This window comes from Chironomus tepperi, unplaced genomic scaffold, assembly GCF_022539635.2.
Source record: "Chironomus tepperi strain 1889 unplaced genomic scaffold, CSIRO-AGI_Ctep_v1 contig_472, whole genome shotgun sequence".
In the NCBI taxonomy this organism is placed as follows: domain Eukaryota; kingdom Metazoa; phylum Arthropoda; class Insecta; order Diptera; family Chironomidae; genus Chironomus; species Chironomus tepperi.
In genome coordinates this window covers 1121769-1138843 of record NW_027226594.1, presented here as the reverse complement: position 1 = coordinate 1138843, position 17075 = coordinate 1121769, and the positions used below count along the sequence as shown (strand labels likewise).

Below are 17075 nucleotides of genomic sequence, written 5' to 3'. Positions count from 1 at the left end.
TAAATTAATATTCGTCCAAATACGACACATACGCCCTCTGTGATTAAAATTTTTAACTTTATTATTTTGCACAGTTGCAGTCAACTTGAACATTCAAAATAATCACAATTTGTGACCTTTCATAAATTTTAATAACTTTCTTCCTATTTACCTGTAACATTCAATTCTCATAATGGCATTGAGACGGCTTGGCATGCTTAATCCAAACAAGACTCTCTTCCTGCTTTGTGATGTACAAGAGAAATTTCGTTTTATGAATCAATTTGCCGACTTTGCGAAAAATGTCAACAAGCTTGTAAGATTATTATGTAAATATTTTGGATAGTTAGGGATAATTGGGATTTTTGCTATGTCTTACAGGTAAGCTTCAGCAAAATATTTGATATTCCACTCATTGTCACCGAACAAAATTCAGCAAAATTGGGAAAAACCATCTCAGATTTTGACATTGGACATGCAAAAGGAGTTTTTGACAAAACAAAATTCTCAATGTGTATACCAGAAGTACAGCAACTTCTTGGAGATTATAAAGATGTCGAGTCTGTTGTTTTGTTTGGCATTGAAAGTCACATTTGTGTTGAGCAAACAGCACTCGATTTACTAGCAACTGACAAGTATTCTGTACATATTGTCGCTGATTGTGTTTTGTCACGTACGCTTACTGATCGAGTGATGGCGCTAGACCGGATGAGATCCCTTGGCTGCTTCATAACCACCTATGAGAATGTTATTTTTAAATTGATGAAGGATAAAAATCATCCAAAATTCAATGATGTTAGGAAGTTGGTCGCTGAAACTTCTTGTGATACTGGATTGTTTCCAACATCAAGTAAATTGTAGTGCTGGACATTGCAGACCTTGAATATGTATTTAATCAAACAAGTGCAAATATTTTAATCGGGATTTTTTTGGTTTTATTCTATTGAATAAATTGGTGATGAAATAAATAAAAGTTGTGCCTGAATCTATAGTTCATACTCAATTTTTGATGGAACTAGAGACTTAACAACATGATATAAAATAGATTTGATTTGAAGCTTATCTTCACGATTGACATGTCTAGTACTCAATCGTCTAAATTCGCTAGTAAGATTGAAGGATTCTAAAATATTTTCTGGAGCTACAAAGTCTAAAGCTACTTTAATACAATCATACAAATTGGTTACTTGATGTGGTGCACCGGAAGGAATAAAAACTGCTTCGCCTGCATACTGGATTATTGTATATCCATGAATTCCATTTTCCTGCAATCGTTTTCGAAGTTCAGCATCGATAAACCAGTCTTGATCGTGCAATGGATCTTCATTCTTTCCCATATGCTTGCCTCGTTCTTTGGCCACTTGAAGTAATACTTTTCTCATATCATCAGCTTGTGATGCTCTCCAAATGTACCAAATTGCTCCAGGAAGTTTAACATTTGAATCAAATATTCTTAAATCCTCTTCATCACATCCAGCAGCGATCATTGCCTTCGTTACTTCTTCCTTCTTATATTGCGTTGTTGCGAGCTCTGCATCATCTGGTTGACTTACATGCACACACACATTAATTGCGTCTGAAATGTCTAAATGAAGATTTGTACTGCTTTGTCTAAGTGGTAATTCTTGTCCATATGCACTGTACATCTTTGGACCAAGATCTGGTTTTAAAAAGTGCTCATGAAGATATCTTGGTAAGTTATACTTTCCATCACGTCGTGAATAAGCACTAAATGGAACTGACTTCATCATGTCGTCGAAATGGTTCTTTAAAGTATCTGCAAAGTCCGATGCTGTTGGGAAATCCTTGAGTTTTAAAATTAACTTCTTATCACTTTCGACTGGTAATCTCTTTTTGTATGACTTAAAGCCTTCCCAAAAGTGTCTTAATGGAACTCGTTTGATGATTGAATCATTGGTACAATTAATTAATGAGTGCTTATTATTTCCAAACTTTCTTAAAAAGTAATCAGGATTCCACATTTCAGTTTTCATGTTTTTAATCACATTAGCTACAACAATTGGTTTACCTCGCTGCCATTGATTTTGGAATAATTTGTAACTTTCTTCTGATTCAGAAGGTTCAAGGAACTTTATAACATTCTTTCCAGCTATCCACGTATGTTTGATTCTACTATATGCTGATGAAGTTTCAAGTGAGCCAATCGTCCGATCAACTCTCATTTTCTTTAATCGTTTCCTTTGGATTACTTGTTGTTGGAGAAAATTCTTCTCTGGATCTTTTGACATTTCAATTTTTGGTGACTTACTATAGCAGTCACATTTCATCGGAACATTTTGTTCTTTACACACTTTGTGTAGATTCTCCTGAAGGAGTAAGAGAGCATCGCCAGGTATCATTTGTGTTAACATTAGCTTATGATCCTTATCGTCGTGACATTTGTACCAGAAATAACTATCTCGTTCCTGCTTTTCAGCCTTCGTTGTTAGCTTCCATCGTGCAAATCCTGCTTCTCTTTCTTTATAACAGTCAATGCAAATACTTGTGCCACATAAAGTACATACAAAATGAAAATTAAACAGCGATGTTGCACAAACCTAAAATTAAAAAAATTTCGAGTATTAATTATGAAAGTAAACAATTAGATCTACTGGATATGTTGCTATCTATGCAAATAGAAACATCCAGTCAATAAAATATTGCAATTTCTTACATCACACAACTCTCGAACTAAATAAACAGCGCGTTTCCAAGCAACTTGATGATTTTGTTTGTACAGCTTGCAGATATTTAGTTCCTCTTGTGCCATAAAACAGAATTGACTACCAACGTATGTGAGAATATAATTAACAGATTCATTACTAAGTTTTAATCGACTATCTGGCATTGTCCACATATCTAAATCAGCTAGACTAGGATCTGAGTGAATGTCAAGGAATCCAGTGACTTCAAATTTGCCATCTTCCTTTTGTATTCTTCGGAATTGATAAAATCTACATGTGTACTTATTACAATCTTTGGAATTCTCTTGACACTCTCGGCATTGGCTTATTTCTAATGATGTTAAATAACAAGTGTCGTGCTGAAGGAAAATCTCTTTGGAATCTAGTCTGTCTTGGCTTAATGAATCTGAATGTTCATAAATATCGCTCTGAGGACTGTAAACTATCAAGTCATCGTCGTCAAAGCATGTATCAAAGTCGTCTGTAATTGCTTTTTCTTCTTCATTTTCAATGTTTACTAATTTTGGCTGCTTTGCTGCTTCAATATTTGGTTGTTCATCAATTTTACGCTTAGCGGGAATCAGTTTTATGTAAATTATCTTACTCTACAAAGGAAAAACAGTTAGTCCAACGATTTGATTGAAGAAATTTAATTAAACTTACCGATGAAGGACTTAAATTCATTTTAAATTTATGTAATTATCATTTAACAAAATTTTTGACAAACAAAACAACATTTTTTGACAAATTCAAATTTTTTGACAAAAAAACCGTTGATATTTTGATTAGTTTCGATTAACCGTTGTTATTTGTTTACAAACCGGCGCAGAAAGTTTTTAATTAATTTTTTAAGTGATTTACACATTATTTCGCAATGATTTATTTATCAAAACAGTTAATTACATTAATTATTGCATAATACATTTAAATTCTTAATTCAAAGCATTCTTTGGTATTTGAATTTCATAATAATAACAAATTGGACAATTTGTGATCATGAACGAACAAGATTTTATCAAAAAGCAATTGGAAGCTCTTAGGTCCGCAAAAAGGACTCGGAACTCGACGTTATGTCTTCAAATCATCTCCGTTATCAGTGAGTACTTTGATGTGCCTAAATCAATTAATGAAACTAGTAAGTACAGCATACCCAGAAATAATTAACAATACTAATATCAATTCTTATTTTAGAATATGCTGTAGAGTTGCTGCTTAAAGACAGTGACAAGAAGATTGATTTGCTAAAATTCATCATAACTGCTATATTTGCAAAAGACCTCAATGAAAGTGCAATCAGGATCTTTGAGGTCATTCACAAAATAACATCACTTTATGCTGAATATGTCAGACCTTTCTCCAAGAATCTAGCAGAAGTCAGCGTCCAATGCTTGAAATGTACAGAACCAAGTTCTCGATTTAAGGAAATGGCTGTGAAAACTGTGTCTGAATTAATGGAAAAGGAAGTTCTGGAAGATGATGTTGACATGGAAACTGTAATATCCAACTTGATGTCTGTTTTTAATCAGGATGTTAGGAGTCGATGTATGTTTTTGGCTTATTATTGTCCTAATTGTTACTTATTACTCTCCCGTTATTTCATTTCAGTATTCAGTGACGTATTCGAGTTACTAGGCAGAATTTCCAAAAAATATCCCGAAAAATTCACTCAAAAAGCAGCAGCTGATCTGCGAAATCGCATGATAACGACGATTCAAAATCTTTTTAAGGATGATAAAGCAACATCGTCTTTAAAGCTTGTTGGTGGTGCTGTAGAAGGACTTAGAAATCATCTTATAAACTTCTCGCCAAAAGAGGATGAATATGATGAAGAATTTACAGCTAAGCTTTATCAATGCATGATTCAGCTATCAGATCCAAACAAGCATCCAAGCCTTAACACAGCTTTTAATAGAGTCGCATTCCGTAATATGCTGGAAATTATTCATTCATATGGACATTTAGTGAGCAGTGAGTTGTTTAAGGATTATATGAGATGGCACAAAGTGCTCTTATTATGGCTGAGCTCAAAAGCATATGAAGACAAAAATGCAGGCGTTCATGCTGTGTACACGTTCCACGTTGAAATCGCTGCTAATTTGGAAAGGAGGAAAAATGAAGCTGACAAGCCAATTTTATTATTTTTCATGAACTTCTTTCAAAAGACATTGGAATCGCCTCAATCTGAGCCACATGAAATTCGTATTGCTATTCGTGGATTTGGTTCGATGGCTGTTGCATGTAAAATTCTACTCGAATCAAAATATCTCAGTGAACGTTTCGACCTTGTCATGCAAAGAACTGAATATTCTTATTATGTTGGCGATAAGACGAAGAGACAAGAAGTTTTAGAGCACTTGCCAAGTTATGTTGAAGCTCTTTCCAAAATTATGAATCAACTTGATGAGATTTCAGGCATTCAATTGAATTCTTTACAGTCAGTTCTGGTTGTGTTAATTAAGGATTTTAATTTATTGTCAACTTCTCATCATGGCTTAGTTGCTGATGGATTGCTTGAGACGTTCTTGAATCTTCAAAAATCAGGTGAGATGATTGATTTTTTAACGAACTTTTGAGATTTGAAAACTTTAAAATTATGACTGCTAATTTTTGAACTTCAATTTTCAAAATCACTTTAGCCGTTATTTTTGAACTTCACTTTTCAAATTATTTTTTATTGTTAAATTTCAAATATCTATTAACCGTTATTTTCTTAACAGGTGGCAAAATCCTCGATGACATCCTTGAAGCTGTAGTTTGGCAAGGAATATTGTGGACATGTAGTCATCAACTAACTTACGATCTCCATGAACAAATCGACAACATTAAAGATTGGAGAGAGACAATAACCTACCAAAAATTCCTTCCATTATGGAACCGAATATTGACACCACAAGATGAGAAGCATCAGCTGATTGGTTCCAAAATTTATGAACATTTCATCAAAAATTTATTTTTGATCATCGATAAATTAGATTTGAATACGAAAAAGAGAAAATATCAAGATGAGTCAAATACAGAAGTTGAATTTTATTTCACTGACCCGTCATTGGACCTAGAACCTGTTCGTGCTGAAAACTTCCAAATTCTTTACAATTTAGTCCAATTTTATCAAGACATTTTGACTCATCAGACGAATGAGCAACTTGAGAAGTATTTCTTAGAATGGATGGAACTGTGGATTGAGAAGTCTATTCAGCTGTCCTACAAGCATTCCATTATTTCTGCATTTATGTATTTCGTGGAAATTGGATTGAATATTATGGAACGAGTAAATTACACTCACGATTCAAGTGACATTGTCAACAAGTATCAAACTATTGAGACATTAAAGTCCTTCATAAGGACATTATTTCCTCGATGTCAACAAGTGTCTGGTGAACTGCAAGTCGCGTGCCTTCAACTGATTTTTAAGACACCAACATTTATATTAATTGATCATATTAATGAAATGACAAATATTCTCATTATTGGATTTACTGTTGGCAAAAGTGTCTTAAGTTTGGCTCATTATGCATTGTCATGCTTTGAATCTTTGGTCCAAGTACTTTATGAAGATTCTAAGACGAGAAGAAATTTACTGGAACAAGTTTTGCCATGTCTTGAAACATTTTTATCGACCAGTAAGGAATCAACCGTTGAAAGTGAATTGCGAGTGATGAAATATCGGAAGCGGAAGAACAAGGCGATAATACAAAATGTCGAGACTGACTTGATGAAAATTAAAAAGAGAATCATGCTATTTTTGGGAAATTGCTCGCCTGATGAAGCTCAGTTGATATTGAGTAACTTCCAACAAAAGTTAATTAAAGATTACATCACAGACATCTTTCAAGTCAAGCTAGAATGTGATGATCAATCGACGCCACTTATTTATTTGGATCAAATTATCGAACGAGTCTGTCATCTCTCATTGTATTCAAGTGATCGATCAACAAAAGTGTCAGCATGTGAATTACTACATGGCCTTGTGCTGTATATGATGGGAAAGAATTTAGAACGACCAGAATCACTTCCAATGTGGCGAAGTTTATGTAAAAATATTATAATTCTTGGTGCTGATAAGGATCAAACTGTACGTCAACTTTTTGAGCCACTTTTGATGCAAATGATGCATTACTATTCACAGCCAAATAAAATTTTATCTCCATTATCGACTGTATTAATGGAAAGTGTGATGGAAATGATGTCTTATAAGGAAAATGGAATTCAGGATTTGTCTGCAAGACTATTGAGAGAATATATTTTGTGGCTAATGCGTCAAACTGATCGTGAACAAAGGAAAATTTCTCCTGTTAGGCTTGTTGACTTCTTTTATGAGTTGAGAAAAATGTCGATGGATGCTGATCAGTAAGTTGAATTTTATTTGGGGAATTTGACAGTTATTTTGACAAATTTTCAATTTTTTTTTGAAGTTTTTCCAAAAAAGAATTTGAATTATTTTTGACCGTTAAATTTTAAATCTATTTTGACCGTTATTTCTCTTTAATTTGTTGATTTACAGATCCCGTCGTCTGGCTGCAACATTAGGCTTCAACAATATCTACCGAATTGTAAGAGAAGAAGAATCCTTAATTGATGTCTATTGGCTGTATTTATTGGACATATTTTGCATGAACTTTAAGTAAGCGAATCCTTAGCTTAAATAACTAAAATAATGCTGATTATCTATGTATATGCTTTCACAAAACAGGAGCACAGAAGACTTTTCCGAAAACCTTGATGTCTATTTCGTTGATAGTCGTCGATTTGAGCAAATATCTGCAAGCTTAGATCACTTAACGAGGGTTTTTGTAGAGCGAAATGAAATATTCCATCAAGTCAATAGCGATCGAATTATTCCAAAAGGCTTCCGTGGCATGACATTAAAAGATGTCCTCAACTGGCTGTTTGTACAATGTGCAGCACCACAATATTTCTATAGACACAAATGCATGGAGATATTTACTAAAATTCTGACTGTATACAACACTAAAGAATTTTATTACAATGAGAATTGGAACGTCCAAAAAATCATTAAAATTGGCGATGTCTCAACTGGAATTGCAAAGCATCCGGATTTAAAGTATTTGAGTGAAACTCCCGAGCCTGTTTATAAGGAAACATTTTTATGGCTGAGAAAATTACTTAGTGCTGTCGAATTTTATCATTGGATCCTGAAAAGTGAATTCATTCCTGCTGACGAAATCGTTAACTTGCTGTCCGAAACAGTCATTATCAATTCTATTGAATTTTTCCTTTCGAACATCGCACTTAATGATATGGTCAATTTATTAAGATCAATTAATGAGAATTTATTGAACAGCACACAAGCAAGTATGGAAATTAAGATGAAGAATCATAATTTAGAGAAAATGGATGTGATGAGAAGCTTAATTCTTGTGAATATTTTGGATTTCCTTACTATTTTAATGCAACAACATCCAATGGACAATGTGCTGCTCAAAAATAAGGATGATCTTTTTAAATTAATTAAAAGATTGATTTTCAAGCCACAAAGACTTAATTTTGACTACAAGTCACTAAATGTCGTTCATAACTATCAAGACCGACTAGTCAAATTCATTAAAGCTTCAACCCAGCATTCAACGTCATTTGGACAAGCTCTGACCGCTGAATTGCAGAAAAAGGTCATGAAATATTTTAATGATTTGTGTCAGCAAAGTGAGAAAATTTTGTCATCAAGGAATGCACAGGAAATTGATGAGAGTAAATTGAAAGGATTGACGCTGCTGTTGACTGAATTAATTGATCAAATTGACACTAATGAGTTAACACATAATTTGATATTAAAGAGTGCGGAATTGCTGCTGACTAAAATTTTCAACGGAATTGTTGAGGAAATAAATCATCAAAAGAGGCCACGACACTTGCCGCCGTCCATAAAGAAATTTGCTACAAATATGATTAAAATGTGTTTGAAGGTTGATCCATTCTTGTCGAAACTAGCTACTTATTCGTTCGATAATGAGGAATTAAAAGTATCTGAATCATGCAAAATCCATAAAGGAGAATACTTCCTGCAAACATTCAAGATTCCAATCTTTGAGGTAAATATTTCCGTTATTTCTTTTAGTTCAAAAATTTTTTGACCTTTTTTAAAAAATTTTTGACCTTTTTTAAAAAAATTTTTGACCGTTTTCTAATTTTCAAAATTATAAAAACCGTTATGATTTTTATTCACAGGTCTTTACAACAACGATTCAAGATACAGTTGAGCTGTTTGTAACACAATTGAGCAACACGACAGATGAAAATCGCTTAAGAATCTTCAACATCCTTGCAGAAATGAATGAATTTATTTATACGCACCACAATCAGAATGCCAAGCTGCTTGAAAGCAATTTTGATGTCATAACTCGATCATGGACAACAATCAGTGAAATTTATATGAAGATGAACAACAATTTGAACTGTGTGGACTTAACAATAATCAACTTAGTAACTCATATAGCCATGACATGTCCACATGATTTGATCATACTCGGTCAGAGGTTGCAAAACTTCAGGAAGTGGCTTTTGGATCTATTCCTTAATAAGTCATATTCACTGGAAGTAAAATCGAAAGGAATTTTCTTATTGCCATGCATCACAAACAGTGAAGATAAAAGCAACGAGGAACTGATGTCAAGCCTTAATGCAATTCAACAGAAACACATTCCATTAAGGAGCACAGAATTTGCTGAAGGAAGTTTAGAACGATCAAGTCTTGTGTCATTTTCCAAAGCAATTTATCAAGCTTTATTGACAAGCAAATCGCCAGTGATCTACAGGTTCTTACTCAACATTACAGTCGTCGATGAAAAATACATTTTAGAAGAAAAGCTTCAAAATGTTCAAATTCAGTTAATGAACAGCATGACTGATAAGGAACAGGAAATATTTTTGACACAAACTTTTGAAACTTTTATGAATGAAAATTTCGATGCTGAAATTCGATTGAGCATTATGAAGCGCTACATGCTGACTTTATTGAAAAACTCAAATGTAGACACAATTTTATCATTTATTAAACAGAAAATTTCACAAATTTTTAACTTAATTGACTCAAAATTGGACATTAATCCTGAAAGTGCATTTGTGAATCGATCAGCAGGCTATATGATAATTGAAGCATTTTCAGCTGGTGTGCCACGTGAAAAAATTGAAACTGCAACTTATTCATACAATGGAAATGTCAATAATGGATTAGCACTTATTAAGGAACTGATTATGAAGGCAAAGGATGTCAGACGTGATGTTGTGTTCATGGTTGATGATTCACAACTGCAGGAATTGTTCAGAAAGTTCCAATGCTATTGTTATCGAGCTCTTGCTACTTTAGTGGCTAATACAAAGGACTTGCCTGAAGTCTTTAATCTGTGCCTGTTTGTAGAGAATCCACGAACTGGTTCATACATTTGGAGGAAGCTGATTAACATTAGGGATGAAAATATTTATTCAAATTGGTCACAGGATTTTGATGAATTTCCAAAAGTTAAGCAATACATCGTCAGTATTAAGGATTTGGAAGTAAATGCAGTTGAAACTCCTCAAAATAAGTACATCAACACAATTTCAATTTTTGACAAGTCATTAAGTCAAACCTTAACCAAAACGGATCTGTCATATGCAGTCATTCTGTCTAATCGTGAAATCCTTGAAAAGGCAGAGAAAGAGCATCAAAAGACAATGCAAATTGGCTTAGAATCAATTCCAATTAATGAGCATGAAATTATGGGAACTTTAGTTGGTGTAATTAATCTTATGTACAGCAGGAAGTTGACAGTATTTGCGAATTTCGAACAAGCAGATAGGAAGAAGTACGAATGGGTATTGTCCATAGCAAATTCATTGAGGAATGCCGATCAGCATAAGAATGTTAAAATATTTTTATGTAAATTAATTGAAAATTGTCGAAATGTTTTCCGTCATTATGCTCAGTTCCTGTTGGGTCCTGTGCTGAGTGTCTTGACTGATGGAACTTTTGGCGATTCACTGAACTTTATCATTACTGATTTGGTCACTATGCTGCTGTCTTGGAGTAATGTCTATAAGCCAATTGACACTTTGGAAAAGGAAGATGCAGCCATGCTACTTAAATTTCTTATGAAAAATGCTTATCATGAACAAAATGAGATTTTTAAGCTAAATTTGGAACTAATAAAGAAATTGATTGAGACTTGGAATGAAATTTTCACAGGAAAACTTCCAACTCAGATTCTATTGGATATGCTTCAAAAGCCAAGCGCTGAGAATCAAAGCTCAAAATTGATTTGTGGCATTCAACTTAATGCTGTTGTGCTGGCTAACAATTTAATTTCATGGAATGATGCTGAGCAGTGTGGATTGTTTGTTAGGGAAATTCTATTGGCATTTAATAACACCAATCCGAAGATTTATCAAGCTGCATCTCAATTAATGGGATTATGTCTGCACATGATTACTAAAAATGATGAAAATGACACAAAGTCATTGGAATTAGTGAAGGAAAAATTGGAAAAGCTTCAAAATGATCGAACAAAATCGGAAGTATTCCTGCAACTACTTTATGGAATTCAAAAGGAATATCCAACAATATTAGACTCATTTATGCCACGAATTGCATCATCGATTCCATTAGCTATAAGGAAGACAAAATGCGTTTATATGGAAATGTTTTTGGCACGTCTTGAAGTCTTTAAGGATTCAATTTACAAAGAAATTGCGGCAATTAATATTCGGTACCTATTGAAGCAAAAAGAGTATCTGTTACTTGCTCTGCACATTATTAACAAAGGAATTGAGTTCCTTAATGCTGAAGAATTTATGAAATTTTTTGATGATCTTAATTATCTTACAACGTCCACAAATGATGACGTTAAGAATATTTTGTATGAAATTATGATTTATTCAGTTGAAAAGTACGGAACTGACTCAAATTTTGATAAGAACAAACCGATGAAGATCATACTTAAAGGTTTTTATGATACAGATGAACAAATTCAAAGACGCGTGATGAAATTCTTCAATGAGAACAGTGGACTGTCAAAGTCGTTTAAGGATCGATTTCAGGTGAGGCTTAGTTGTGGTTTATTTTTCAAAATGAAAATTTATTTAAAAAATAACGATTTTTCAAAATTTAGAAAATAACAGTCAAAAAATATTTGAAAAATAACGACTAAATATTTTTTGAAAAACTGACAGCATTGAAAATTCAAAATTTGAATTATGAAAATCCGTTAAAAGCTAAATATTTATTCCTTCCAATTTATTCTCTACAGGAACTTCTATCAATCTACTACGATCCACATCTAGAGAAGAATTTCCTCCATTATGCAACCATAATGCTTCTTGAAATTCCAATTCATCATCCAAGATCAAATCGTGCCTTACTCGACTATGATCCAAGAAACAACATCAACTTCTTTGAATATCCAATATCGACAAAAGTAAGCACACAACGATCACTTCCACCAATGTTTATTCAATCACAACAGAGACAACTTTTAGCAGGTGATGGATCACAATACAATCAATGGATTCGTGCTACTCAGTTGAATAGCAATGACCATCAAATTTTTGCACCAACACAAGATCCAAAAATGATGACTCAAGTCTCACAGAATTTTAATTTCAAACAGACACAAAATTCACTATTTGTCAGTTTAAAGCCACAGTTTTTGAGTCGGCGATCGCAGATATCGGCAAGCTTGAATGAAGTTGATGACTTGCAATCGGAAATACAAAGGAACAAGGAGAAGAAGTCATCGGATTCACTAGATTATTTAAGACAGAGAATTGTTAAGAAAACAGCCTCGGAAGCATCAAAGCAGTTCGCAATGAGGGCAATTGACAGACGTGATTTTGGAGAAATGAGCAGGAACCAAAGACTCAATAGATTGAAGCAAGGCAAGGAAGTCACACTGTATCGACGATATCGACTTGGAGATTTTCCTGACTTCTTTTTCAACTCATTGGCTGTACTGATGCCGTTGCAGGCTCTCGTCAAGAAAGATGACATTATTGCCCGGCATGTCTTCATTTCCATTTTCGAGTCAATTGTAAATACATTCGAAGAAACTCACGACGAGGAAGCAAAGGATGCATTTTATACATCAATTAATAAGTCTATTGTCTATGCCTTTGAGAACACGACAGAATCAAATCCATTGTTTCTAGGTACGCTGATAGAACTGGCAAACATGAGTGAGAAGTATTTGGATATATCCCCAAAAATTATTGGAAATTCATTGTCAATAACAGGAATTTTGTTCCTTGAGTCACAGCTAATGCGAATGAATGAGAATAAAAAGGATATTGTGACTGATATCCAGCAGATGCCAGCAAAGCGAATAAAAATGGACGAAGATGAGATTCAAGTGATGCATTGGATGAAGTTGATTGATTTATACTACAAAATTAATGAATATGAAGTTGTGAATGGAATATTCACAGAAAAATTGAAGCTTACATCCGCTGTAAAGATTGATCTACTTAGAGCTATTGACTTTGAACTCAGCAGTCAATACCGAGAAGCCTTTGATATTTATCGAAATTTAATATCACAATATGCACATAGAAATCAAAGTGAGAAGGATTTCTACTATAATTCATACTTTAATTGCTTGGCACATCTTAGTGATTGGGAACAAATGACAGACAGTGTCCAAATGCAGCTTGAGAGTTATGAGGAAATTTGGAATGGAACGTCATTCAATCAAGACATTTTATTGCCAATGCTGTTGAAAGGAGAACTTTGTAAGATTCTTAATGGTGATGTCAATGATGGATTCCTTAGTGTCATTGAGGAGTGGCTTGATAATGACAAAAGAAGTGAATTTTTGCATAGGAAATTCCCGGAAGAAATTGGAATGCTTAATGTTGCTGATGAAAATTATGCAGCATGTTGCGTTGACATGGATAAAGTTTTGCAGTCATTTAGTGATGAATGGAGCACATTGGAGATTCTTGAGGAGAAATCAAAGCTGCTTAAATCCTGCCGAAATATTGCAGAAATTACAAATTTTGTGTCCATCATGACATTGTCAAATAATTCATACATTGAGCACCGTACAGATATTCTGTTCAAGTCATGGCGCACATCTACTCCAAAATCAACAGATTCACTGATTTTATGGAATGACTTGATCACGTATCGTAAATTGTTCCTAGCACTATTGACATCAAAACATGAAATTGACGATGAAACACGAAAAATGTCGGAAGCATCGATAATTGATGCTAAACGAAATGTCTTAAATGTTGCATTTGAACAAAAGAATCTCGATGCTGCAAAGTATCTTGTATCAAGCCTTAAAAATGAGTTGGCAAATTCATCAAATGAAAATAAATTAAAATTTAATTTGGCAATTGGAAAATATACGAAAATGAATGCTGAGCAGAAGTTCGCAATGGATAATATTCAATTCATGAAGAAGCTCGGAAGTGCTTGGGAGAAATTAAAGACAGGAGTTCTGACTCAAGATTGTGTCAAAGACAGTCCAGAGCTTGAAATTGAGACATTAATCTGTACCAGTGAAATTTCATGGAAAGTCTTCAAATTGTATGAAAAAGTTGATGAAGATGCACTAACTGATGACATTACGGATGGATTTAAGTCCATTTTGGATGCTATTGATGACGAATGTAATATTATGGCAGAGCTGTTGCGATATGGAGAAGGTGCCCTTAAATCTGCTAGAAATTTAGCTCAAAAATGGGTCGATGATGATTATAGCCCTGAAAAGGAACTGATGGTCGGGAAAGCTTATTTCAAACTTGGTCAGTTCTATCGAAATGTCTTTGTTGAAGAGATAAATACGGTGAGTTTAATTTAACGGTTTTGTAGTTTTTGAATTTCTAACGGTTTTGTAAAATTTGAATTTCTAACGGCTTTTTGTAAATTTTGAATATTTAACGGTTTTATTCTTTACAGTCACAAGAGCTTCAAATACAAATGATCAAGTCGATATTTAGAGCAATTTCCAATGGCGCTGAAGACGCAAGTGTTTACCTTCCATACATTCTACAACTTCCAGCTTTGAAGAGCAACAAAATAACAAAAGACTTCAATGAACAACTAAATATGGTGCCTGAATGGATGTTCCTCGCGTATATCTCTCAAATCCTTTCCAGTTTTGATTTCGAGAATGATTGCTATTTGGATAATTTGATGATGAAATTGGCTAAGAAATATCCAAATGCTCTTTACTTCCCATTTAATTTATCAAGAGATAATTTTAATTATATTAATGATAATCAAGTCATGGAAAAGTCATTAGTTAAGGAGATCGGTCAAATATTGTCAAATCCAACAATTGATAAGTTCACATCAGCCTTGCAGTGCCTTGTTGTTCCTGAAAAATTCATCGATATTCATTTTAACAATTTTTATCATGAATTTACCACAATTGAGTCAGATGAAAAATTCCAGGAAGCTGTGCAGAAATTGTATGATAATGTTTTCGTCCACAATCATAAAATGAGAGGTTCTGAATTTGCTAAAATAACAGATTATAAGGATAGAATTTTAGCATTGAAAAAGTTCAATTTCGACCGTGAGAGTACAGTAATTAAGTCCAACCTTATCAACTTGTATAAGCACATTCAAAAGGACTTGGAAAAGCAATTTACGTCCATAGAATTAAGAAAACTCTGCAATTGGCTTGCTGAATATAAATGGAGTGGCGAGGCTGATTTTATAGAAATTCCAGGTCAATATTCAGGACATGTAAAGCCATTCATAGAAAGTCATGTAAAAATTGTACGATTTGAGCAGCATGTGAAAATTTTCCATTCCAAGCAGCTTCCAGTTGAGATGAAAATTTACGGAAGTGATGGAAAGTCTTATGACTTTATTATTAAGTATGGTGAGGATTTGCGACAAGATCAACGAATTCAGCAGGCACTAAAGCTTATGTCGGAAAAATTATCACATGACAAAAATTGCAAGCAGAATCAACTTAGGATTGACACATATGAAGTCATTCCAATAAATTCAATGTGCGGAATTCTCCAAATTGTCAATAATGCAACAACAATTTCTGACTTTATGATGCAAATCAGCAATCAATTTATGGTACAGAAATTTAGTGATTTTATCGATAAAATTCGAACACAATATCGTGACTTCCTGAAAGGTGACCAACCATTTCAAGGATGGACGAAAACTTATGAATATGCCATGCTTAATATTGACCGAGATGAGATAGTTAAGAAGTTTATAGCCTGTGAACAAATGATTCCTGATGAGATTCTCCGACGATCATTACAAAATGTCTCCGTCACACTTGAAGCTTATTATATCCTGCGTAAGAACTTCATTACAAGCTTAGCGGCAATGAGCATTGGACATTGGCTTCTTGGAATTGGTGATCGACATTTAAGTAACATTTTGATTGACATGAAGAGTGGACGATTAATTGGGATTGATTTTGGTGTTGCATTTGGAACTGCTGCTGCATTGGGTAAGCTTAAAATTCTTAAATCATAAAATCTAATTTTTAATCTCTGGATTTATTTTTAAATCCAAGGATTAAGGGTTAATAGTTTAATTAATTCTAACAATCTTCATTCTATCCCTACAGATGTACCTGAACTCGTTCCATTCCGTCTAACATCTCACTTCATAAAAGTACTAGAACCAATGAGCATCAATGGACTAATTAAGAAGAACATGATGCATGCCTTGAATTGTTTCCGCAACAACAAAGAAGCCATTCAAATTTTCCTTGAAGTTTTCGTAAAGGAACCAACATTAGACTGGCTGTTAAGTTCAAAATTAAAAAGTGTCGGTAATGCTGAAGGAAGCACTGCTAAAATTTGGAATCCTGAAAAGCGCATCGATATAGTCAAGAGAAAATTAGATGGAGCAAATCCAACCAAGATTTTGATTGAGGAATTAAGTGCCGGAAACATAAAATCTAAGGATGCACTTTTTCAAGCTTATAAAGCAATGATTAATGGAAGTGATGATTCGCTGAGAAAGAAATTTGAAAATGGACCAAGTGGAGAAATGTTAACAGTCGAAGATCAAATTACATGCTTAACTGAATTGGCTACAGATAAAGCAATTCTAGGAACAACTTATATCGGATGGGATCCGTGGTTTTAAGTTTAGGATTATTTTTTATGTTGAATATGTTTTGTATTAATAAAGTTATGTTTATTTAAATGAGTAGATGATATGTGGATAAGGAGGCTTATGCCTTGGAATATCAAATTTATAGCCAGACACTGACGACCAATTGCAAGAAGAAGGCATGAACTGGTACTAGAAATGTATAACCAATGCAATAATTTGGCCAAGATCTGGAAGTGCTCAGACAAATGCAAAAAATGTTATCATCCCAAAGGCAATGACTGTAATGGTAAATTTGGGTACGGAAGCATTTTCACAAATTAGCTGATGCTGCGTTAAAGTGTGCTATTCAACATCCTGCCTTATTGCTAATA

At 33.8% G+C, this 17075-nt stretch overlaps 3 protein-coding genes across 3 annotated transcripts; 2 read left to right on the top strand and 1 right to left on the bottom strand.

Annotated features, from left to right (window-relative positions):
- The first annotated feature begins 69 nt into the window (after positions 1-69).
- On the top strand, positions 70-1025 carry LOC139099535 (isochorismatase domain-containing protein 1). Its single transcript, XM_070652020.1, has 2 exons — positions 70-295; positions 361-1025. The coding sequence occupies exons 1-2, from the start codon at positions 173-175 to the stop codon at positions 838-840; spliced, it is 603 nt and encodes a 200-aa protein (XP_070508121.1). The 5' UTR covers positions 70-172; the 3' UTR covers positions 841-1025.
- Positions 890-3389, bottom strand: LOC139099534 (lysine-specific demethylase 3A-like). Its single transcript, XM_070652019.1, has 3 exons — positions 3327-3389; positions 2654-3268; positions 890-2537 (listed from the first exon to the last, which is right to left on the bottom strand). Exons 1-3 carry the CDS (start codon positions 3345-3347, stop codon positions 966-968), a joined length of 2208 nt encoding a protein of 735 aa, XP_070508120.1. The 5' UTR covers positions 3348-3389; the 3' UTR covers positions 890-965.
- Positions 3390-3527: 138 nt separating this feature from the next.
- On the top strand, positions 3528-16800 carry LOC139099497 (DNA-dependent protein kinase catalytic subunit-like). Its single transcript, XM_070651969.1, has 10 exons — positions 3528-3798; positions 3855-4205; positions 4269-5204; positions 5381-7010; positions 7165-7284; positions 7354-8710; positions 8847-11693; positions 11903-14443; positions 14557-16087; positions 16208-16800. Exons 1-10 carry the CDS (start codon positions 3660-3662, stop codon positions 16732-16734), a joined length of 11979 nt encoding a protein of 3992 aa, XP_070508070.1. The 5' UTR covers positions 3528-3659; the 3' UTR covers positions 16735-16800.
- Positions 16801-17075: the final 275 nt, after the last annotated feature.